A 24,526-nucleotide genomic window follows, 5' to 3' on the forward strand; every position below is an offset into this window, starting at 1 on the left:
GAGCCTTCTCCTGCGGCCCTCCGAGCCTTCTCCTGTGGTCCTCCCAGCCTTCTCCTGCGACCCTCCGAGCCTTCTCCTGTGGTCCTCCGAGCCTTCTCCTGCGACCCTCCGAGCCTTCTCCTGCAGCCCACAGAGTTTTCTCCTGCGGCTCTCCGAGCCTTCTCCTGCGACCCTCCGAGCCTTCTCCTGCAGCCCACAGAGTTTTCTCCTGCGGCTCTCCGAGCCTTCTCCTGCGGCCCTCCGAGCCTTCTCCTGAGGCCCTCCAAGCCTTCTCCTGTGGTCCTCCCAGCCTTCTCCTGCGGCTCCCAGCTCATTCCTGCTTTATTGTCAGATGTGTTTGTTATAGCTGGTAACACTCATTTAAAATGCTGCTGATATGTTATTATCGTTTTCACGATTACCACCATAACGACACCGAGGATTCCTCCAATCTAAAGTCGAATCTGTAAAAAAATGATTTCAAGAGAAGCAGACTTACCTGCATACCGACGTTGGAGATGTCCGATCGGCGCAAGACGCTGATCTCAAGTGACTCCGACTACTGAGGTGTCCGTCACTACACTTTAACGTCATTGCGACTTCTATCCCTTTTAATTTAAAGCGGCAATGTCTGGTTAAGTGTTTAAACACTTAACCTGCGGAGTTTGACATTGCCGCTTTAAATTAAAAGGGATAGAAGTTGCAATGACGTTAAAGTGTAGTGACGGACTCCTCAGTAGTCGGAGTCACTTGAGATCGGCGTCTTGCGCCGATCGGACATCTCCAACGTCGGTATGCAGGTAAGTCTGCTACTCTTTAAATCGATTTTTTACAGATTCAGCTTTTGATTGGAGGAACCCTCGGTGTTGGAATATAAAGCACCAATCACCCGTAGCCAACCCATTACAGATAGGTGACTCATTCTTTGATCAAATGTATTTAAAGTTATTACTGAGATTAAGTTTAATATGAGGCTCTTTTGAAGGTTAGAGGGCCGCACCATGTGGCCCCTGAAGTGTATCAGGCTGCCTATATCTGAGTTAGACGTTAAGGGCCTGAGTCATTACTGTGCGCATACTGAGCACATTGTGCGTTTGTTTTAAACCGCATGTAACTCGGGTCTGCGTACTCCTGAAGTCAACAAAGAACGGTAACGATACGTGTGGTGATGACTACATCTGTAGGTTTACTCTGCTCTACTAGACCAGACACTGCAGGATACGTACAATACCAATGGGGAATATAAAGCCTCAAAAGAACGCACAGAAAAAAAAAAATATTAAGCAATTAAATCTGTCAATAATATAGTCATTTATGATTATAAATGGAAATTTAAAAAAAAACAACAAAACATTGTTTTTTTTCCCCTGTCCTTAATATCTACTGTACATAAAATACATATTTACATTCGTTCCTGATTGCAAACACATATTTTCGCATACATACGCAGCTGTCAGCAATAGTATTCGGAACTTAAATTATTCCTCCAGTTGGAACAAGAGATACGTCACAAACTAGAGTATTTCAGTGTGCGCCTGAGTGTGACTTGGACGTGGCTACACGGAAATGTCCTTATTGTATATTACGGACATGACTCCCCACTCCGTTCACTCCCCTAAATTGTAGGCTGTAGTAAGAGTCATTTGCGCTGGAAGCTGACTTGGACGTGGCTGCATCTATTGCGTATTGTCCTGTTCTGAGTATATGCAGCGTGACTTTTGCAATTGATATAAAACCGAAAGATACGTTCCTTAATGACTCGGGCCTTAAAAGTCCGGCCAAAGCTACAGTCTGACCATAGGCAAACCGAGGGGAAGTTTCTAGTGGCTGGTAACCCCCTCCAAGCCTGGGTCACTGTATAATTGAGGTCCCTGCTCCCACTTCACATAGCTCTGCTTGAAAAGGGAGAGCTGCGTGCACCTAACACTAGTGCACGCAGCATTGCCCATATATATTATGGGGATAGGAAGAGTTGGAGAGCAGCCAAGCCCTGTCTAATATTATAGCCACGCCCCCATGCATGCCGTCACGCCCACTGGTGGCGTGGTGGGGAATCCCCCTCTACAAATCCTGCGTTTGCCCCTGCTGACTGGGCAACAGCCTGGTCCGTATGATTGTATAGCGTGCCAAATTGTTGACTCTGGCCCCTTATACAGGCGGGAGGCTGGCCTCTGCAGTGGAGGCTCCTCTCACTGTCCTGGCTCACACCATCACACAGACATGCAGGATGGACAGATAACTCTGCTGGGCGCTGTGCATACGGTGAAGCACACACGCATTCTGACACTAAGCTTTATATCGGCACCTCCCATTTTATGACATCACTTGTCTCGTGCCGGCACTGCATGTGTGACTGGTTGCCGTGGGTTACCGTACATTCGCACTAACAAGTCTCCTCGTCGAGAATGTCTCGGAACTTAAAGCTTAATGTTTATTGCTTTTGTCACTTTGAGATAGCGTTCCATTAGCATGCGATTAATGAAAGGGATGTTCTGAAAAACTAGCTAACTTTTAATTAGTTTTCATATCTCTCATTGAAGGTCATTAAGGTATTTTTAATTGCAGATAACCAATATAAATTTACACTTGTTTCATTAGAGGATTCTCAGGCAGCAAGTGCAAAATGTAGAGATTCCTATCTGCTAATAATAAAATATGTCGATACTTTTAATGAAATGTGTAAGAAATTAATAGGTTTATTGGTGCAAACAAGGGGTTTAGTTAAGACATGTTGGAAAAGGGGGAAGTTCTGTAGCTCTCTATTGCTAAAATACAAGATGTAAAGGTTTGTTTCTATCTATATACATTGCCTTGTGTATATCCTCTGGGCTCATTATTTTCATCTAAATGAAAATAAGATACAACGAAAAAATTCCTCCCACGTTAGTTGCAAAGATATCCACTTTTTCCATCCTGAAATTGATGATAGGATGATTTGCAAAGATTTCATTTTGAAATTCAGCATTTAAAGTTATAAGCTTCAGTGCAACACTAATGGTTAACGGTTTTGCAGAATGCAGCAAACTTGTTTCAACAAAGTAAAGCACTAGTCATTTCTGTGTGTCAAGTTCTATTCTCTGGATAGAATTATTAGGGAGATATAAGAGCCTAGATTACTCTCTTTTTTTACACACTTTTATACATGTTGGCTAAAATCTCAAACTTTAATATAGACTTATTTTCCTGCATAACATACACAAACATTCTTACTAATTGTTAGCAGATGAACTCATTACTGAGATATATTTTTATTTTGTATTAAGAGAGACAATGAAGACACTGGATTGCCCAAATTACATCCTGGTCACAGATGGGAATGTTTTATGGCCAAATATTTCACTGATGTGCTTTCCTATGATGGAATATGAATGCTAGGCATGATTATTGAAGTGGCCTCATCTACTCATCTATTGGCCTATATGCCTTTTTGGGATTTTTTAATTGACGATTTTACCAGGATCCCTTGGCAAGTTATTAAAACTGGACATAATTAAATTGCTTTGTAAACTCAAGAGCAATTCTCTCTACAGTCTCCTGTTCATCTCTAGAGCGTATATATTTACTAAACCGCGGGTTTGGAAAAGTGGAGATGTTGCCTATAGCAACTAATCAGATTCTAGTTATCATTTATTTAGTGCATTCTACACAATGACAGCTAGAATCTGGTTGCTATAGGCAACATCTCCACTTTTTCAAACCCGCAGCTTAGTAAATATATCCCCTAGATCTCGGCTTCTATTGGAGAAAACTAAAAATATCCTTGGATACTCTGTGTCAATATAGTAAAAATAAAACAATAATAAATCAGATAAAAATAATAATAAATGTATATATTATTATTATTATTATTATTATTAGTATTATTATTATTATTATTATTATTATCATCATAATGGAGAGGAACCACATTTGTTTTTGTTATAGTGATAAGAACAAACGAAGAACAAAGACTGTGAAGAAGACATTGGAACCCAAATGGAACCAAACATTCATCTACTCTCCGGTTCCTCGAAGGGAGTTCAGAGAACGAATGTTGGAGATTACACTTTGGGATCAGGCCAGAGTTCGAGAGGAAGAAAGTGAATTCTTAGGAGAGGTATTTTGACAGGGAAAATGCCTGTATAACATAGTAGCCTCCTCATTTTAAAACCAGCATTTGTAGTGCCCCAGTAAGTTAAAATACTGTGCAAATCCTCCAACACATCTAAAAGTAAACTAAAAAAGTAGACTTAGAAATTGTGTGGGTGAGAATACGCATGTGATCATGTTTCAGTCTGTATCAACACCGCTATCTTTAATGTCTTAACACACTGTTCATAATGGCTTTAATGTGGAATTCCTGTAATTAGAACTGGTGGAATATCTGAGCCAATGATGCTGTGCTAACTGTTCTGTACAAGTTTCTTTCATGTGCTCTTAGTACAATTTAATAGTTTTCATTCCCCAGCTAGATCACCCTGAAATTAAATAGGTCTTTCAGCAGATCACCTGGAACATTTCACAAAGAAAATTGAGCTCAACCTGGTAGTAAACACACTTAGAAATAGTTATTTGTAACGTTAATTGAAGGGTTGTTGGAGTTTGATTTCCTAATTACCATATTCCACTAAAGACCTCCCCTTCCTTCTAACCCACACGGCTGCATTTAAAACCTCTAGAGTTTTATATTTGTAGTTCTTACTTGGCCATAAAATGACAATCAGCAGATAATACATGGGGAAGAGATATTATGTCTCTGTGTGGGGGGGCGGGGTGGGTAAATTATGTATGTTATCTGTAGACTAGCTGGTGAAGCAAATGCTATTTTAGTACGAGTCTGGCTTCAAATAGATATGATATGAAGGTATATGTCATTTAATATACATATCTTTAGACTAATCAATATCTCTCAATGCTTTCTGGAATTTGTATTTTCTTAAACAGAGATCAACATAATTCAGTGACAATCAGGAATTCGTGGATCTTGTTAGATTATTAATATTAGTCATATCGTCAGTAAGGTTACAGATACTGAGATTTTTGGAGGTATTTAAAATTTCACAGTGTTCCAATAACATTAATAAAGTTTCATATGGGAAGTCTAAAATAGTATTCAAATGAAAAAGAATTCTCTGAACGTTATGTTGAACGAGTGATTCCTGTTTTGGACCAACGTTCCCCTGTAACATTTACCTTCCATACAGTCACTTGTGGGCTGGGAGTGACTCCTAAACGGGCCTGTATGGCTAATCTCATCCACATTTATGGAAATTTAAAATTTAATAAAGCTGTTTAAAGTGCAATGTTTGTTCATGTTTTCTTGCTTTTCCTTGTTGGTGGATAGCAAAGAGTGCTAAATGTCTTAAGATGCTAAAAATACACTTTTAAATATAGCGCTTAACATTTTCAAGATGGTTGCAAGATAAAAATTGTAAATGGCAATGTGATTAGCATTACTGGAAATCCTAAATGAGCACTGAAAAATTGAAAGCAAAATGCCAAATTAAAGTAGATGTTATTTGCAAGCACTTAGGATATTTATTAAATCTAACTGATGTGTGCAAGCTGGTAGGAGCATATTGCACATGTTTGCACTTTGATTTCCATTACCTTATTAAATCAGCCTGCTAGTGTATGTTTAACTTCTCTGTGATATTTAAAATAAGATGTTAATTATAGTCTAGAAGTCTAGCAAGATTGATGCATTGTGTCTTTATACAAACTTGGCACATGAGCCTCTGTAATCTAAACCTCACACTCAGGGGCATACTGGGCCTGGGGGGCAGGGGGGAATTTTCCTCCCTGGCCAGTCCCATGGTGGGCTACCTTGGTCTAGGTCACTGGGCCACCTTCATTTTTGTCCTTTAGTATGTTCATAATAGGCTTCTGAGTCAAGTCTTGCCCCCCGGGCTAAAATTTGACAGCCCTCCCCTGCTCACACTACTATAAAAATAAGGTAGTTTAATTGTTATTACATAGGATGTTACATTTTTTAGTTGTCATTCTAAGGCTGGGTGCACACTACAGAAAATTTCTCCCAATGTGATATAATTAACGGTTTTATCAACGACTGAAAAAACTCGATCAGCAGCCGATTCATGTGTACACACTATACACGTTTTACACAATTTACCTTCAGATCTGTGCTCTACATCTGTCATAACCATCTGCTTAAAAGATGTTGACTCTGTAAACTCTATGGAGATCCTGATCGTGAGTGCCTACACACTGCAGAATTGGAAGGACATCGCTCCATCGTTAAACAACATTTTTAGTTCAGTTTTAAAATCTAATGAAACGATACAATGAGCCCACTCCATAGAGACCGATGGACACTGCTGGTCGTGAGTGCATACACACTGCAGGATTTTCATTCCATAGTTGAATGAGATTTTTAGTCCAGTTTTAAAAATCAAATGAAAGGATACGATGAGCTTTTCAGCGATAAATGCTCATCGTTGCAGCGTACACACTAATGCGATATCAGGCTGAACGCTCGTTTATCGTGTGATAGGCCAGATAACCGGCTGAATACCGTGTAGTGTGTACCCAGCCTAACGGGAAATCAAATAATAATTGGACCACAGATCTACATCATAGCTAACTTACATTTTAGACATAGAAGAGTAGACATCCTTGGGATGAGGTCAGAGATATATGTAGGGGAACATTGGTGAGGGCCTTGTATTAGTTTATTAGCTGAAAAACCTACAACTATGCGCAATATTTAAAAACTGTTAAATAAATGAGCATCTTATTCATGTGATATATATATATATTTAGTCTATATTTGTATATTAATTGTCTATGTTTAATTCCCACAGATTCTAATTGAACTAGAAACTGCACTTTTAGATGATGAACCACATTTGTACAAACTCCAGACGCATGACGTGTCCTCATTGGCACTACCCCACCCGTCTCCATTCATGCAGCGGAGACAAATGCACGGAGAGAGTCCGACTAGAAGATTGCAAAGTAGGTCTTTACTTGTTGACACCGCGCAGCCTGTGTGTGATATTCAGAGACTCCTCTGCATGAGTCCTGGACATTGAGTCTTTTAAAAAATACCCCTTATCCTTCTGTTAAGGGCAACCACTTTGTCTTGTTCCTAAACACATAAACTACAAGCACATCCAGTTTTAAGTCTGAGACATTGCTAATTGGGAGATGCCACAGTAGGAAGAACAGCTAGAGCCGGATTATCCATTAAGCAACCTAGGTTCCAACCAAGGCCCAGTTGGCACAGCCCAGATTACCCTACCCATTTTATCGAATAGCTTTTTTTTGACATGCGGAGGGGAGAAGGGGACTCAGATCATTATCTTGCCTAAGGCCCCATAATGTCTTAACCAGGCTCTGGGTACAACCAAACTTTGACAACAGTACTTTGTATGACAAAGTCCACACAGAATACATAGAAACATCTGCTCTGATTCCAGGCAAAAGCAAGTCAGTGACTTGCAGGCCATATGCTTTCTCACAAACATGGCCGTGTCCTGTTAGGAGGGAGATAAAACTGATATGTTGGTCTTAAGTTAAAACACAATTGTCCTATTAATATAGGAAATGTGAGACTGCGCAGCTCACACACTAGTAAAGATCAGCAGTAATTGTTTAATCTTAATTTTCTTTTACCTTACTGTAATTCAAAACCCTAAAATGTGTTTCAGCTTTTGTAAAGTAAATGTTTATGTGGTTAAGATTATATGTCTGTCTCTTGTGCAGGGCACTGTTATACTTTCATCGTATGCCTCTTTTATTGTCAGTGGTTTTCCTCAACAAAGTATAAATAAGTAGTCACAAAAAGCATTAAATTAGTGTAACAAATAAAGTTACGTACTAAGGCTGTACAAGTGATATTGTATTCTCATATGAACTCGTCCCCAGGCACTATGATTAACTTCTTCATTGTGAGCAAAACTGTTTCACATTTCCCAAAAAGTGTAAACAATAAAGGTGATGGCCACTCTTAGAGGTATTTTACTAGTAAACCCCCTTCCATGGATGCCTTTTCAAGACCCTCGCATCTGTGCACTGGACACATTACAAGCTACAATATAACAGAGAGGAGGAGGCTTAAACTGGTCCTGCCTTCAATGAACATCTGACATTGGTGGGTAGGGGAGTGTATTAGTAATATACCTAAATAAATGATAATACCATATTACCATATATATATATATATATATATATATATATATATATATATATGTGGACAAGTTCTTTAAGTGAAGGTGATGCAACTCCACATATTGTCTACCTTGCAATAAATGAACATTATTGTATGTGCTTATATAGTCATTGTATGAAAATAGAATTTGTAGTTTTGAAACACCGTAGAAGATGGTAAAATACTGTATCCTATGTACTATTTCCTTGGCTGTAACGTGTATGCTTCCCTAGAAAACCAAGTCGTAATCCATCCCTGACTCCCACATGAATGTTTCCTGACAACTATATATTATTATATGGGTTATAGCACTGTCCACACTATTACATAGGTTCTCAGTATAAGTTAGAAACACTTATGTTGGTCTAAACCTGTCATGCATGATTTTTTTAAACATATGGTTAATTCAATAAATACATTTTTAACTTTAGTTCTCCATTAATAAGTGTTACAAGGTTGTTTTTCACACAATCAAAGTGCCCGTGCTCTGATTGTTATTGTATGCTGTGAAATACAAGCTTCTGTTTTGCATGAATCATTGGGATCACATTTGTGCATATTGTGTACTATGATTAAGGGTATGTAGGCACTGCTTTAGACACTAAGGGGTGTATTAAATCAGATTCCGGGATCACAGGAACGCGTGGCCGCCTCCTTCCCGATACCGCTACACCGCAGATTTCCCTTCGCACCCCGTAAAGTTGCGGAAGGAAATCTGCGATGTGGTGATACCGAATTGGACTTTATATGCGCGGCCGCGAGTAGTCGCGACCCTGGAAGTTAATTGAATATGGGGCATATTCAGGGAACTCTGCGTTGCAGACACTGCTTACCTGTCAAGGCTGTAAAAAGTATGGATCATTGATCCCTTTAGTAAAAGTATTGTCAGTATCACTTACCCTTTTTAGAATGTTTTTTGTTCTATATGCTTTATCGCAAAGGTGTCCAAGTCCAATCCTCAAGGGCTACCAACAGGTCATCAGGATTTCTGAGTGTAAAAGCAGGAGGGAGAATTAATGACCCAGCTAAATAGATTAACTCACCTGAGCATAATTCATCATCATTATCACCATTTATTTATACAGCGCCACTAATTCCGCAGCGCTGTATGGAGAACTCACTCACATCAGTCCCTGCCTCATTGGAGCATACAGTCTAAATTTCCTAACACACACACACACAGACATACACAGAGTAAGGTCAATTTGATAGCAGCCAATTAACCTATTAGTATGTTTTTGGAGTGTGGGAGGAAACCGGAGCACCCGGAGGAACCCACACAAACTCCACACAGATAAGGCCATGATTGGGAATGGAACTCAAGACCCCAGTGCAGTGAGGCAGAAGTTCAGTTAGCTGTCCCAAATAATTAAAGAAATCCTGAAAACATGAACTGTTGGCAGTCCTTGAGAACTGAACTTGGACCCCTCTGCTTTAGAGAAAGGGTCATTGTCTAGAATACTGTCAGTACATTAGCTATATAGATCAGTAATCACCAGTCTGCTATCTCCAAGCTCCCACCGCTGGCTGTGATGATGTATTATTGTCACCAGACCCTTTGGCGAGATTCTTGAATGTAAACAACAGGTGAAGCCATATGGAAGGAATATTTTGCTTTGCTCATGTTTTCTACACTTAAACTATACTTATATTGCACAGTTTAATTAAGAACTACATAGCAATGTTGCATAGCACAATCAACTCTTAATTGATGGTTCATGGGTCCGCATGTTTATTCCATGTCTTTTCTAGTACCATATATATATATTTTGATTTACCATTTTCAGGAAAGCTACAGTATGCAGCAGGGATACTTAAAACGATGGTTGAATTTCTGAGCAAAAAATGCAAAAGCTGATAACTCAATATTAATATTTTTCTCTGTTTTATCAACATCATCTACATGTTTTTGTATCATTCAAAATAGTATTTGCAAATGCATTTCACCTTATTGTTAATATTTGGTAATGTTATCTCCCTGCTGCATATTTATTTTCATAACATTCTCCCCTGGACATCAGTTCATATTAATATTTGTTTTCCAGATAAAGGCCCATATTCATATAATTCAGGTAACGCCAGCATGCCAGAGATTCATAATGCATGTCAACATATGGACAGTATGGTATGACCACGGCACATGACATGGTTATGCCACATGGTGTCCATATGTTCTGTGTTATTGTCGAAATTCCTACTTGCCTGTAGTTCACCTTGCTTGCTTGAAACCTAAGTACACGTTTTAGCTGACTTTATTATGCAAAATTCTTATATTGCTTTACATTTTAATGGATTAGTGTAGCCTAAAACACAAGCTGACTCAATTTAAGACAACATCTTGTAACATTCACAAATGTAACACTAAAGAACATACCTATGCAAAATCCATACCTCTACATGATTATTTATCTCCCCAGCTGCCTCTTCCTCACCATTCCCAAACCTCTGTTTCCTTTTAGACCTGAAGCTGGATTTCCGCCTAGCTTCAGACCGCCACTAATGTATTATAGTCCAGTGCGCACAATGGGGCGCCCAGCACAGATATGTGCCAATTATAATGAAGATAGTTAATTAGCTGCTTGCAAGTTACCGTGATCTGCAATTTCCCTTTTTAAGGGCCTACAGGGTCCTTCAGTAAGGATCTTTCAGACAAGCATTTTCCAATGTACAAATTGTAAAAAATAGCACAGTTGTTTGCTTTACAATCACTGTACTTTGTAGAAAATATAACATAAGAAAGTACACAGACCTATTTGTAGTTAAACCCACTCAAATGACCCATATACGTAGAGATGCAAAGTTGTATGACTGCAGTGGAAAACTAGTACTGTTCTCATAATTCTATTCTTATTGGAAGTGCCTTTAGTTCTAACAAGCTCTCTCTAAATTTTAAGTATACTTTTGTGAATGTTACAAGTATCTATTTTAGGTAAAGCAACTTTCTTTTCCAATTAAGGTGCCCTTTAAAAGTGCTTGTATTTTTATTTAAATAACCCTAATTGTATACGTCTCCAAAGTGTACACCGTAATAGTAAATGTCAGGTCTCGTATGTAAAATAATTAAAAAATTAGTTTAGTGTTTGTAAGAAGGAACAAATTATTCTGGTAGATCAATTAGGAAGTTAGATACAGCTGCCAACTGTGCAGTGAGTCCATGTTTGAATTATCACACTTAACGAAAAGTAAACTTATAGGATAGCTTTTAAATAATATTGGAATAGAGTACTGTTAAGTTAATAAATCAACTTTTATAACCATTTTAAGGTATTTTTGTATAATCTTTCTCTACGACTTTTAAAAGATCTAATTTGACAAAAAAATAAAGTAGTGGTCTTATTTGAAGTGTGTGTTATTGTAATATTTGACTAATTATTTTCATCTAACAAACCTGTCAATATTGTCCATATAGACATTTAAATCACCCAAATTAAAACACACGGGTCACCTTCTCACAGTGGGGGCATCCAAACTCCCTATCACTTGGAAATACTGACATCGATGAACCTCTTGTTATGATTATTGATTGGTTCAGCCCTTACAATGGCTGCCTCCACTGTGAACAGGTGACAAATGCACTTTATGCCAGCTAGTTTTTCTCACCCTTCAATTTATGTATTATATCTTTTCGCCTTTTCTGGCAAATTATAACAATCATTTGATAGTGATATATAGTATATTATAACATTACTGTTATATTATATTAAAAATAAAGCAAATTATTATCCATGCTTTCAAAAGGAATGAGCATCTGTAAATAGATATAAAATACTCTTATAAAATTTGAACACATACCATACGTTGCACATAGCACACGTTGGCTTTGAATTAGCGTGTTTCTGCTCATTTAGTTTTGTTCTGGTTTTGTTTGTTTTCTCTCTGATAACAGGTGTGGACTGCAACCCTACTAATCTTATATATCGCTGTTCCCTTACCTCAGTTTCTCCTTAAGCTGTAGTTATTAGTATTGAACTGTGGTTTTTTTTTTGTTTATTTTACGAACAACCTTGATTTTCCTGGTATTAGAGGAAATTAGATTTGGAGAGCTGCTTTTCACTGAGAATTCTTTGCAGGATCCAAGAGAATAAGTGACAGCGAAGTGTCTGATTATGACTGCGATGATGGAGTTGGGGTCGTGTCAGGTAAGAAGTTTAAAACTTTGTAGCTACCTTTCTTAAAGTTCATTGAACAGCCGGGATGTACAGGTATAGACTGACAGATATAACATGAAATACCACAATTTATAGGCCACGTTTGTGAAGCACCAGCTCATATTCACAAATTATGTATGTAGCCAAAGTGATCAAAACCAAAGTAATAAAAATAAATATACATAATTTCTTACAATCCAAATTCAACCAACACTGAATGGCATTGTTGATTTCATGTTTGTTATATCGCCTTTCCAAAAATCTATTACCCATGTCCCTCAAGGCTGATGGAAGTAAGTTTTCATCAGAGGTAATACATACAACTCGTAAAAATTGTGAAGACAAAAGAACCTTTTTTTAGGGGTCTCTGAAACTAACAGCCATAAATAATTTTTACATACTTTCTCTATAAACGGAAGTAGAATATCCAAAGTCTGAATGCACAATTTTCGCATACAAAAAACTCATAGTGGACAAGCTAAACAATCAAGTAAAATGAACTGACGTATTTCTAGAATTAATCTTATCCACAAAAGCAGTCAATTGTCCACACCATGGATAGTAATATGATAGGTCTACCCTAAAGACATGGCTCCAGATTAGCTGAATATCATCATCATCACCATTTATTTATATAGCGCCACTGATTCCGCAGCGCTGTGCAGAGAACTCACTCACATCAGTCCCTGCCCCATTGGAGCTTACAGTCTAAATTCCCTAACATACACACACACACAGAGACATAGAGACTGGGGTCAATTTTGATAGCAGCCAATTAACCTACTAGTATGTTTTTGGAATGTGGGAGGAAACCGGAGCACCCAGAGGATACCCACGCAAACACGGGGAGAACATACAAACTCCACACAGATAAGACCATGGTCGGGAATTGAACTCATGATCCCAGTGCTGTGAGGCAGAAGTGCTAACCACTAAGCCACCGTGCTGCCCTATATGTTTTAATGGTGGCAGTGGCTGTAGCTATAAACCAGGTAACATAGGAATCATTGATCTCTACACAATAATATATTTATTTTTGGTCTGTGGTCTGATGTTCTTCTTGCCCTGACATTGTCTATATGTACTCTAATGTCCTGTATGGAATACCCCATTCTATTAAACATCGCTTCAGATTTGACACCAAACATTTTGACTGTTGGGCTTGTCTCTTACTGTTACACTACTAGGAGGGTTCTATTCTCCTGAACGCTTGTGACTTAGGGTATCCTTGATACATTTTTCCATAACCTGGAGCACAATGTTTAAAATATACTAAATTACACATAGAAATAACTGCTCTCTTTTCCCACACTGACCCTGGCATCCATTGTCATTAGATTGTTTACCAGTGCTCCTCTCAGTGACTGTAGGAAGAGGCCAGTGATGATCATGTTGGTGTTTATGGCATTCACTGAACAGAAGTAATTGATTCATTTTTTTCCTTCCTGAACTTCCTGGATGTTGGGCTTCTAGACATGAGATCCCATATGCTTCTGAACTTCTCTATGTTTTGTAAAATTTCCCAACTTTTAGAATTTATTTCAGATACCATTAAAAAATTACTTCTCGACTCACAAAATAGCTGCCTCCACCGTGTGTAGGCTGGAGCAGCTTGGGGAGTACTAGACTCACAGCGCTAAAATGAGATAGGGTTAGGGCCAAAAATGTAATATCTGAACAGCCTGCAAGCTGTGAGCCTGGTGCAACGCACGTTACTACGGAGGGCAGTGTGGCTCCAATTGCAGTAGCTCCCTCTGGCTATATGTACAAAAGACATGTTCCCTGGTCAACTGCTTTATGACATCACAATTTGAAAGCATTCAATGGTGAAAGAAATCCTAGATTATTGGAAGCAGATCATCTAACAGTCTGTTGTGGACAGTGGTGTGCCTGTTTTGCTACTTAAGGTGGCAAATTAAATGGTGCATTTCTCATTCCTTAGAAAAATTACCATAAACATTCATATTTGAGCTCTGTGTGCTTTAAAAGGCATGTGTGGCCCTCCAACCTTCAAAAGGGCCACACATTGAAAAAACAGCTCCAAAATGGCCTCAACACTCCCAACCTCACTCATCTCAATATCTTATGACTCTCACTTGTTCTAGATTCCACCACATGCCATTCAGACACAAAATAGCCCCACATGTACTCTGAAACTCCCCCCCCTACATGCCCCTCAGATCTCCCCACATGCACCTCGAATGTCACTGAGATCTGTCTACACGCTCCTTATATGCCACTGAGATCTGTCTACATGCTCCTTATATGCCACTGAGATCTGCCCACATGCTCCTCATATACCACTGAGATCTGCCCACGTGCTCCTCATATACCACTGAGATCTGCCCACGTGCTCCTGATATGCCACTCAGATCTGCCCACGTGCTCCTGATATGCCACTCAGATCTGCCCACGTGTTCCTCATAGGCCACTCAGATCTGCCCACGTGCTCCTCTTAGGCCACTCAGATCTGCCCACATGCTCCTCATATGCCACTCAGATCTGCCCACATGCTCCTCATATGCCACTCAGATCTGCCCACATGCTCCTCATATGCCACTCAGATCTGCCCACATGCTCCTCATATGCCACTCAGATCTGCCCACATGCTCCTCGTAGGCCACTCAGATCTGCCCACGTGCTCCTCATATGCCACTCAGATCTGCCCACGTGCTCCTCGTAGGCCACTCAGATTTGCCCACGTGCTCCTCGTAGGCCACTCAGATTTGCCCACGTGCACCTCATAGGCCACTCAGATCTGCCCACGTGCTCCTCATATGCCACTCAGATCTGCCCACGTGATCCTCATATGCCACTGAGATCTGCCCACATGCTCTTCATATGCCACTCAGATCTGCCCACGTGCTCCTCATATGCCACTCAGATCTGCCCACATGCTCTTCATATGCCACTCAGATCTGCCTATATGCTCCTCGTAGGCCACTCAGATATGCCCACGTGCTCCTCGTAGGCCACCTAGATCTGCCCACATGCTCCTCATATGTCACTCAGATCTGCCCACATGCTCCTCGTAGGCCACTCAGATCTGCCCACGTGCTCCTCGTAGGCCACTCAGATCTGCCCACATACTCCTCATATGCCACTCAGATCTGCCCATGTGCTCCTCATAGGCCACTCAGATCTGCCCATGTGCTCCTCATAGGCCACTCAGATCTGCCCACGTGCTCCTCATAGGCCACTCAGATCTGCCCACGTGCTCCTCATAGGCCACTCAGATCTGCCGACGTGCTCTTTATATGCCACTGAGATCTGCCCACATGCTCCTCATAGGACACTCCTAGGCATAGAGCAAGGTGCTGCAGGTGAAGGTTCGCCAGGTCGCCTGTTGCCCACCACAACAAAGTAAATACCTCTAATTTAGTCTTTTGCATAAAAAAAGTTGGCTTTTTAAATGTATAATATAAAAGTCCATTTACTTTGCTGCCCCTCCCAAAATGTTTCTGCCTGAGACATCTGCCACAAGTTGCCTCCTTATAGGCCCCCCCTGATTGTGGGGTCAGCACTGGTAGAAACATGAAACAATCTGCCGGTTTTGTGACTTGTGTAACATTTATATATTTATCACACAGGAGCCCAGGCCAGGACAGGTTTTTAAGCTTGGCTTGAGTACAAATGTGTGAAATAATTAAAACACTTAAAGTGATGGTGATCTTTACTGGGAAATGTCGTAAATGTGGTGCACGCCACAGGTATTGGTAACAGGAATGTGCCACCAAAATCTAAAATTTGTATCTTTATATGTTTTAAGTGTCATAGCAGATTAATATGAGTAGTAGTTAGTACATCCATAGGTCATTGTGGTAGGTGGTAGGTAGTATGTTTTTTGTCTGCCACGCTGTAGCCAATGAGAATCGCTAAAGTAAAACAAAGAGAAGCCCACGTTTAGTTGGCCCTGGTTCTTATTTACTGTGTTTTGACAACTGCACAGGGCTTTGTCTTTTATTCTGTACGCTGGGATATGTGACAACACTACATACAACATCCCTTTATAAGTTATTCAAATTATGAACATTTTATACATATTTATTATCATACTATCAATTAAGCCACACCTACTATTTAACATAGACACATCCACTAGTTTGCTAGACCATCTACACTACTGTCTTTTTAGGATTACACCACTTGGTAGATCTGTATTTTGAATTTAAATGCAGTTACTCCCATCAGATGTGTTATGCTGTTTTACAGATTTACGGCACAACGGTCGCGATATGCAGAGCTCAACGTTATCCGTTCCAGAGCAAGTCATGTCATCTAATCACTGTTCTCGGACAGGATCGCTCAATGTTGATAGTATAGGAAGGACAAGATCCTGGTCTCCAAGTGTTCCGCCTCCACAAAGGTATTGCATGTTTTTTAAGCAAAAAAAATCTTTTTTTTTTTATATTTTTTTTTTTTACTTTGAAGCTACTGCCTATCACTGGTTTAAGTAAATGTTTAATATCTTAGTTCTGCCTATAACAAACATCTATAAGGGATATTGCTCTTTTACCATCGGCACTGCCATTATAACCTAAGTATCACACCCAGATGCTCCTAAACTGATTGTTCTTACTGTATTGTGTGAAACTGCATATTACTTGTAGCTCAAACATCTTACGACGTAGGTAAGTCTTTAATTATAATCATTCTACCGAATCAAATAGCAAAGATATGTCTTTCATTTGTTGTCATGACTAAACTCTCTTTTGTATGCTATAGTATTCCAGATGTATGGGATGAATTGTGAAGTATGCACAGTGTGGGCTACTCACTAAGCTGAGTGCACTATCCCATAGCAACTAATCAGCAATGAGAATTGATTTGTCTCTTGCAAGATGGACTAATGCAAACAAGTGTCTGATTGATGGCTGATGGTGACTGCGCTGTGAATGTGCATGTTTGATGTTAGTAAGTGCATATTTTAAAGGCAGCGGTTTTGATGTGGGGATCACAAGACCACTTTGAAGAAGAACTCCACTCAAAAACAAATATTTAATGTAGTAAATATACACCAACTTACACAGCTGCTCAAGTCCTGAGTCGGAGACTTCTAGAATTTGTGAGACACTCGCATCTCATTGCCTGATCAACACCTCTTTCAGCTTATTGCATGTCCCAATTTTGATATGTGACCACCTTATTATAAGATATTATTATTACTGTAAATAAATTCCCCCCCTATATAACTTATGTCGGTGTATGGACATATTTCAGTAGCTAACTGTACTTTGAATTCCTACCTGTCAGCATTGGCCCAGATAATGTTCTGACATTACAGTTTAATGTTTCCTGTTGCAGTGTTAGTGTGTTGTTGTTGTTATGACTGAGTATTCCTTGCTGACCTGTTGGTGCGGATAATGTCTGTCTTATTGTGTCTGTTACAAAGTAACGCACGCAAGCACTGCAAATAAGAAACTCTATTCTGCTAGCACGGAGCCTCCATCTCTTACTAAAGGACATACACTTCTTTGTTGTGATTCGCTTTGTGTAGCTCAGGTCACAGAAAGTGCGATGGTGGAGAATGTACAGACATCTTTTAGTCCTTGTTCATTTGTAAATGTCTAAGTTTGCTCTCCCCCTCATTTAATACTAGATACACGCCAAGATTTATACCTCAGTGCTAGCAGCCTGTTTGTGGTTGTGAAATTACAAGGCAAATCATTATGGGACTTGTAGTCACACAACAGTTAAAGAGCAACAGGTTGACTGTCTTCTTAGACGTGGCAATTTTAAAAATGCATTCTGTACCATTTTTGTTCTACATAGACACGTGACATTAACATCTCTCTCACTTCCCTTTCTGTCAGTGGTAAGTTTTAGTGCCGGTGGGTAAAATGGCTTCATACAGTAGGGTTCGTAAAGTTAAAATAATTTGTGGATGATGACGTTTTCTGTTAATCCTAGACAGTTTAGAATCCGGTGGAAGCTGTCTAACATCTTCAACAAGTGGATGGGGAATGATGGTTACCCACAACCCTTTACGGGCTGAACCTTAACGCTTATCGTATCAGCAAATTTTTTTGCAGTTTAAATATTCCTTAAGCATCAAGACTAGGGGCCTGATTCATTAAGGATCTTGAATTAAGAAGTTTCTTATTTAAGTCTCCTGGACAAAACCATGTTACAATGCAAGGGGTGTAAATTAGTTTTCTGTTTTGCACATAAGTTAAATACTGACTGTTTTTTCATGTAGCACACAAATATCAACTTTACATTACATTTCAGTATACAAATAAGCTATCAAGTATTTGTGTGCTACATGAAAAAACAGTCAGTATTTAACTTATGTGCAAAACAGAAAACTAATTTTTCCCCCTTGCATTGTAACATGGTTTTGTCCAGGAGACTTAAATAAGAAACTTCTTAATTTAAGTTCCTTAATCAATCAGGCCCTAGATTTGTGGTGTTTGCATCTATGGAACTGTGCTAATATAAATCTTCCCTTCAAACTTAACATTTTATTTTTGCTTTATTATTTGTTTAAGTGTATCGTTGTACACTATACAAATGGATATAGGATAATATATATATAAAGCTGTAATATTTCTGAGATGTAGTGGCTTTAATACATTCACTACATCTCCAGCAGGGGGCACTGCAGCAAAATGAATGCTTTATTAAAATGTACCAGTCACCTACACCCGGTGGAGACAGCTATTTTGTGAGCGGAACCAGTGTTCAACTTAGCAATTTATTATGAGCTATTGACATTGCTGAGGCACAAGGTGCTTTGTGCCTCATGTCTTAGTATTGTCACCATGAATTGATAGGCTGCTTTCTCATGCATATTGATTCAGCGCACAAAATGGCTGCCTTGACTACGTGTAGGTAACGGCTATAATCTCAAGTTGCTCGTTACCTATATAAGTATTAAGGAGCACGCTATAAATATCATTACTCTGGAACTGACAAGCTTCCCTTTCTTCCAGTAGGAGTATGGAACAGGGACCAAGTGGGACAAGAACTGGCCCTGCACATTACAATTTCATGGGCAGAGTGGAAAGGCATCGTGTATTAGATAACCACTACTCCCCAGACAGAGAAAGGTAACTAAAGAACATAGCAGAACCCTTGAATGGGAAGGAGACGCCATTTTAGTGAGGCCTAGAAATCATGTGGGAAGTCTAACATGTCTGACCAAGACCATACTTTACATTATAGCATTTTGGATTTATTTGGATATGTTTTGTTCTCTCTCAGTGACTCATGGAACACTTTTGGTCAATATTTTGTAGAAAGGGTGTTCCGATAGAGAAAAGTGCACCAATCATTTTCCCACTGTGTGGGGCAGCCATTTTGTGTGCTGAGCCAGCATTCATGAACTAGCGACACCTTGACCGCTCATAAGAAGCCTCAGTAATGTCACACTTTCCTAGTGAACTGATAGGCTGCATCATTATGCATATTGGCTCAACCCACAAAATGGCTGCCTCCACATTATTTTGTCATAGTCTAAAATGCGTTTAGCAAATGTCTGACTTCTAGATAGGTGTTTGTCTGTCTATTTATTCTATACAGGGATATTTAATATTGTGGAAAGTGGAGCAATTTTCTTTTTGCACTCCTCCAAAACATTCCACAAAAACGTGTTAAGGTCAAGGAAAATTGCTTCTAAAAGAAAAAGAATATATAACTTTTTTTTCTAAAATATGTTCATATATTTGTCCGAGGTTGCATTGAATCAGTCTTGATAGGGTATTATTGTCTCTAGAAATCTATCACAGGACTCCACTAGAGTATCTCATACCTGCCAACGTTTTGGAACTTCCTTCTGGGAGACCCCAGGCAGGGGGTTGGGTTGGAGGGCGGGAGGTGCGGGGCGCGGTGAATCGCGTCATTTTGGCCCTGCCCCTCGCAACAAAATACCGTTTTTGTCGCGGGGGGGGGGGGGGGGGGGGGCAAGGTGAAGGTGAACTTCAGTACAGTTTCCCAAACATGTCCCCACAATCACTCTTTTGGAGTCCTTATGTCCATATATTCAGTGTTGTCCCTCTATTGGGTCTGATGTATAGATTAGTGTGGATAAACCTCTCCATTACTGCCTTTTAAAGCTCCTCTACACCATAAACTTTGCATAGAGTTTGTACCTATGTGTAATTAACTGTTATTTATGGTAGTTTGTATCTAGAAATTTACTGTGCTACTAATGCACACCTCAACATATTCCAGATTGAAAAATCAGGTCAAATTAGGCAATGCCTATAAACCCTAAGCGAACCCATGTTACACCAGTTTTCTACATGGCCACGTCCTTATCTGCATCTATAATTCAGGACAGTCCCAGGTATATTGAGACTGTTGGTTTATTGCTTATGTGTGTCTATAATGTGAGGTATTATTAATTGGTTCGTGAGGTATTATTATTTGATGTGTGAGGTATTATTATTTAGTATGTGAAGTATTGTTATTTGGTATGGGAGGTATTATTAGTTGATATGTGAGGTATTATTAGTTGATATGTGAGGTATTATTATTTGTTATGTGAGGTATTATTAATTATAAAATACTCAGTGTTAATACCTTTTATCATTACACTTATACCTTTGAGTTAAACTTGATAACATAGTTAACTAAGAATAACCACACGGACACAAGATGTAATTTTTGGCAAAAAAGGTTGCAGTTTATTTAGTGGGAAATTTTATTTAAGAGTCTGATGGCGACGAGAACGAAGCAGTCAGCTAACAACCAATCTTTAAACCAATACAGCGTAAGGTGAATCTCAATACCGCTGTCCCAAGACTTTACCAATTCCAAGTCTTTACCGTTGGCCGGTACTAAACTTGGCGTCATCGCGACTGCCCCCTTCTGGACTCACATTGCCGCGTTACGACAAGGGACCCTCCGCCCCAGAGGACCAAGAGTCGGGTTACTGTAAAAAGGGGCAGTGATGTGCGCCCAATTCAACGGTAGCACCTTCGATTGGTCGCCGACTGCATTGCTCTCCCGCCCACTGCGCCTTGTCTTCAGACAAGAAAATTAAATCGTAACATAACCAAACCTATGCAGGGCGGGAGGGAGGCAGAGTTGCCAACTCTGAAATGAAAAACAAGCAACCGGTTAGTGACAAACAAGCCCCAACCAATCCTAAAAAGCCCAACTTACAGGGGACCGTCCTTTTCTATAACACTAATTTCTACACTGAATCTCCATTTTGAAAATCTTTATAAACACAAGAGGACACATTTATACACTGATATGGCAAATGAAAAAGCAAATGCTGTAATTTAGGACACTGGTATGTCTATACCACACAGCCCCATGATATAACAGTATAAGCAGCTTACTGAATGGGAGGGGAGGGTGTTATACAGCAGTGTTACCTGCTATAAGTGCAGCGATCGTGTGTCTGTCACAGCACTTATCTCAGTAGGTTGCTGTAGATCCGTCTTCCTGTAATTTATCCCATGTCCTCCTCTGACTCCGCCCACCCACAAAGCGCCACTTCATTGGAGGAATTTGCTGCACAACCCGCCCACAAAAAAAACAAACTGAATGCACCAATCACAATATGGTAACAGGGAAAAAAAAAACAAAAAAACAACGATTATGCAGCCTGAGGACTTGGAGAACGTGTCCAAGCCCAAAAACAAGCTCCCCGCGGCAGTGGGAAACAAAACGCAACTTCACAAAAAAAGAAGCCCAATTCCGCTTGTTTTAAGCGGAATTGACAACTATGGAGGGAGGTATCTGAAATCCGGGAACCAAGAGAGTCAGCCCACTGTGCCAGGTTAATTTATAACCTCCTGCAAACCACTCCCCACAAAGTGATTGGCTGGCTGCCGAAGAATGTTTAACCCCTAATGGTCAGTGCTGATGAAATATAACACAATATTTTATTTGCCCTCATGTTATGGCTTCACTTAAACTTATGTGAGGTATTGTTATTTGGTGAGCTAGGTATTATTGTTTGGTATGTGAGGTATTATTGGTATTATTATTTGGTGTGTGAAGTATTATTGTTTGGTGAGTGAGGTATTATTGGTATTATTGTTTGGTGTGTGAAGTATTATTGTTTGGTGAGCTAGGTATTATTGTTTGGTATGTGAGGTATTATTGGTATTGTTGTTTGGTGTGTGAAGTATTATTGTTTGGTATGTGAGGTATTATTGTTTGGTATGTGAGGTATTATTGTTTGGTGAGTGAGGTATTATTGTTTGGTGAGTGAGGTATTATTGTTTGGTGAGTGAGGTATTATAGTTTGGTGAGTGAGGTATTATTGTTTGGTGAGTGAGGTATTATTGTTTGGTGAGTGAGGTATTATTGTTTGGTGAGTGAGGTATTATAGTTTGGTGAGTGAGGTATTATTGTTTGGTGAGCTAGGTATTATTGTTTGGTATGTGAGGTATTATTGTTTGGTGAGTGAGGTATTATAGTTTGGTGAGTGAGGTATTATAGTTTGGTGAGTGAGGTATTATTGTTTGGTGAGCTAGGTATTATTGTTTGGTATGTGAGGTATTATTGGTATTGTTGTTTGGTGTGTGAAGTATTATTGTTTGGTATGTGAGGTATTATTGTTTGGTATGTGAGGTATTATTGTTTGGTGAGTGAGGTATTATTGTTTGGTGAGTGAGGTATTATTGTTTGGTGAGTGAGGTATTATTGTTTGGTATCTGAGGTATTATTGTTTGGTATGTGAGGTATTATTGTTTATTATGTGAGGTATTATTGTTTGGTGAGTGAGGTATTATTGTTTGGTGAGTGAGGTATTATAGTTTGGTGAGTGAGGTATTATTGTTTGGTATCTGAGGTATTATTGTTTGGTATGTGAGGTATTATTGTTTGGTGAGTGAGGTATTATTGTTTGGTGAGTGAGGTATTATTGTTTGGTATGTGAGGTATTATTGTTTGGTATGTGAGGTATTATTGTTTGGTATGTGAGGTATTATTGTTTGGTGAGTGAGGTATTATTGTTTGGTGAGTGAGGTATTATTGTTTGGTGAGTGAGGTATTATTGTTTGGTATGTGAGATATTATTGTTTGGTATGTGAGGTATTATTGTTTGGTATGTGAGGTATTATTGTTTGGTATGTGAGGTATTATTGTTTGGTATGTGAGGTATTATTGTTTGGTATGTGAGGTATTATTGTTTGGTGAGTGAGGTATTATTGTTTGGTGAGTGAGGTATTATTGTTTGGTGAGTGAGGTATTATTGTTTGGTGAGTGAGGTATTATTGTTTGGTGAGTGAGGTATTATTGTTTGGTATGTGAGGTATTATTGTTTATTATGTGAGGTATTATTGTTTGGTGAGTGAGGTATTATAGTTTGGTGAGTGAGGTATTATTGTTTGGTATGTGAGGTATTATTGTTTATTATGTGAGGTATTATTGTTTGGTGAGTGAGGTATTATTGTTTGGTGAGTGAGGTATTATTGTTTGGTGAGTGAGGTATTATTGTTTGGTGAGTGAGGTATTATTGTTTGGTGAGTGAGGTATTATTGTTTGGTATGTGAGGTATTATTGTTTATTATGTGAGGTATTATTGTTTGGTGAGTGAGGTATTATAGTTTGGTGAGTGAGGTATTATTGTTTGGTATGTGAGGTATTATTGTTTATTATGTGAGGTATTATTGTTTGGTGAGTGAGGTATTATTGTTTGGTGAATGAGGTATTATTGTTTCGTGAGTGAGGTATTATTGTTTGGTGAGTGAGGTATTATTCTTTCGTGAGTGAGGTATTATTGTTTGGTGAGTGAGGTATTATTGTTTGGTGAGTGAGGTATTATTGTTTGGTGAGTGAGGTATTATTGTTTGGTATGTGAGGTATTATTGTTTGGTATGTGAGGTATTATTGTTTGGTATGTGAGGTATTATTGTTTGGTATGTGATGTATTATTGTTTGGTGAGTGAGGTATTATTGTTTGGTGAGTGAGGTATTATTGTTTGGTATGTGAGGTATTATTGTTTGGTATGTGAGGTATTATTGTTTGGTATGTGAGGTATTATTGTTTGGTGTGTGAGGTATTATTGTTTGGTGAGTGAGGTATTATTGTTTGGTGAGTGAGGTATTATTGTTTGGTATGTGAGGTATTATTGTTTGGTATGTGAGGTATTATTGTTTGGTGAGTGAGGTATTATTGTTTGGTGAGTGAGGTATTATAGTTTGGTGAGTGAGGTATTATTGTTTGGTATCTGAGGTATTATTGTTTGGTATGTGAGGTATTATTGTTTGGTATGTGAGGTATTATTGTTTGGTATGTGAGGTATTATTGTTTGGTATGTGAGGTATTATTGTTTGGTAT

General features: G+C 39.1%; 1 protein-coding gene across 26 annotated transcripts in view; it reads left to right on the plus strand.

The window, feature by feature from the left end:
- Nucleotides 1-24,526, plus strand: part of RIMS2 (regulating synaptic membrane exocytosis 2) — a 506,258-nt gene that overhangs the window by 329,992 nt on the left and 151,740 nt on the right. For 20 of the 26 annotated variants that reach the window (XM_075213921.1, XM_075213923.1, XM_075213924.1 and 17 more), the window contains 6 exons: nucleotides 3,904-4,075; nucleotides 6,783-6,936; nucleotides 10,177-10,203; nucleotides 12,202-12,270; nucleotides 16,492-16,645; nucleotides 19,215-19,331. In XM_075213921.1, coding sequence (XP_075070022.1) covers nucleotides 3,904-4,075; nucleotides 6,783-6,936; nucleotides 10,177-10,203; nucleotides 12,202-12,270; nucleotides 16,492-16,645; nucleotides 19,215-19,331 — 693 coding nt within the window. The remainder of the gene's footprint in view (nucleotides 1-3,903; nucleotides 4,076-6,782; nucleotides 6,937-10,176; nucleotides 10,204-12,201; nucleotides 12,271-16,491; nucleotides 16,646-19,214; nucleotides 19,332-24,526) is intronic. The other 6 variants (XM_075213944.1, XM_075213949.1, XM_075213943.1 and 3 more) reach the window with 4 other exon arrangements.

This window comes from Mixophyes fleayi, chromosome 5 (genome assembly GCF_038048845.1).
Source record: "Mixophyes fleayi isolate aMixFle1 chromosome 5, aMixFle1.hap1, whole genome shotgun sequence".
In the NCBI taxonomy this organism is placed as follows: Eukaryota; Metazoa; Chordata; class Amphibia; order Anura; family Limnodynastidae; genus Mixophyes; species Mixophyes fleayi.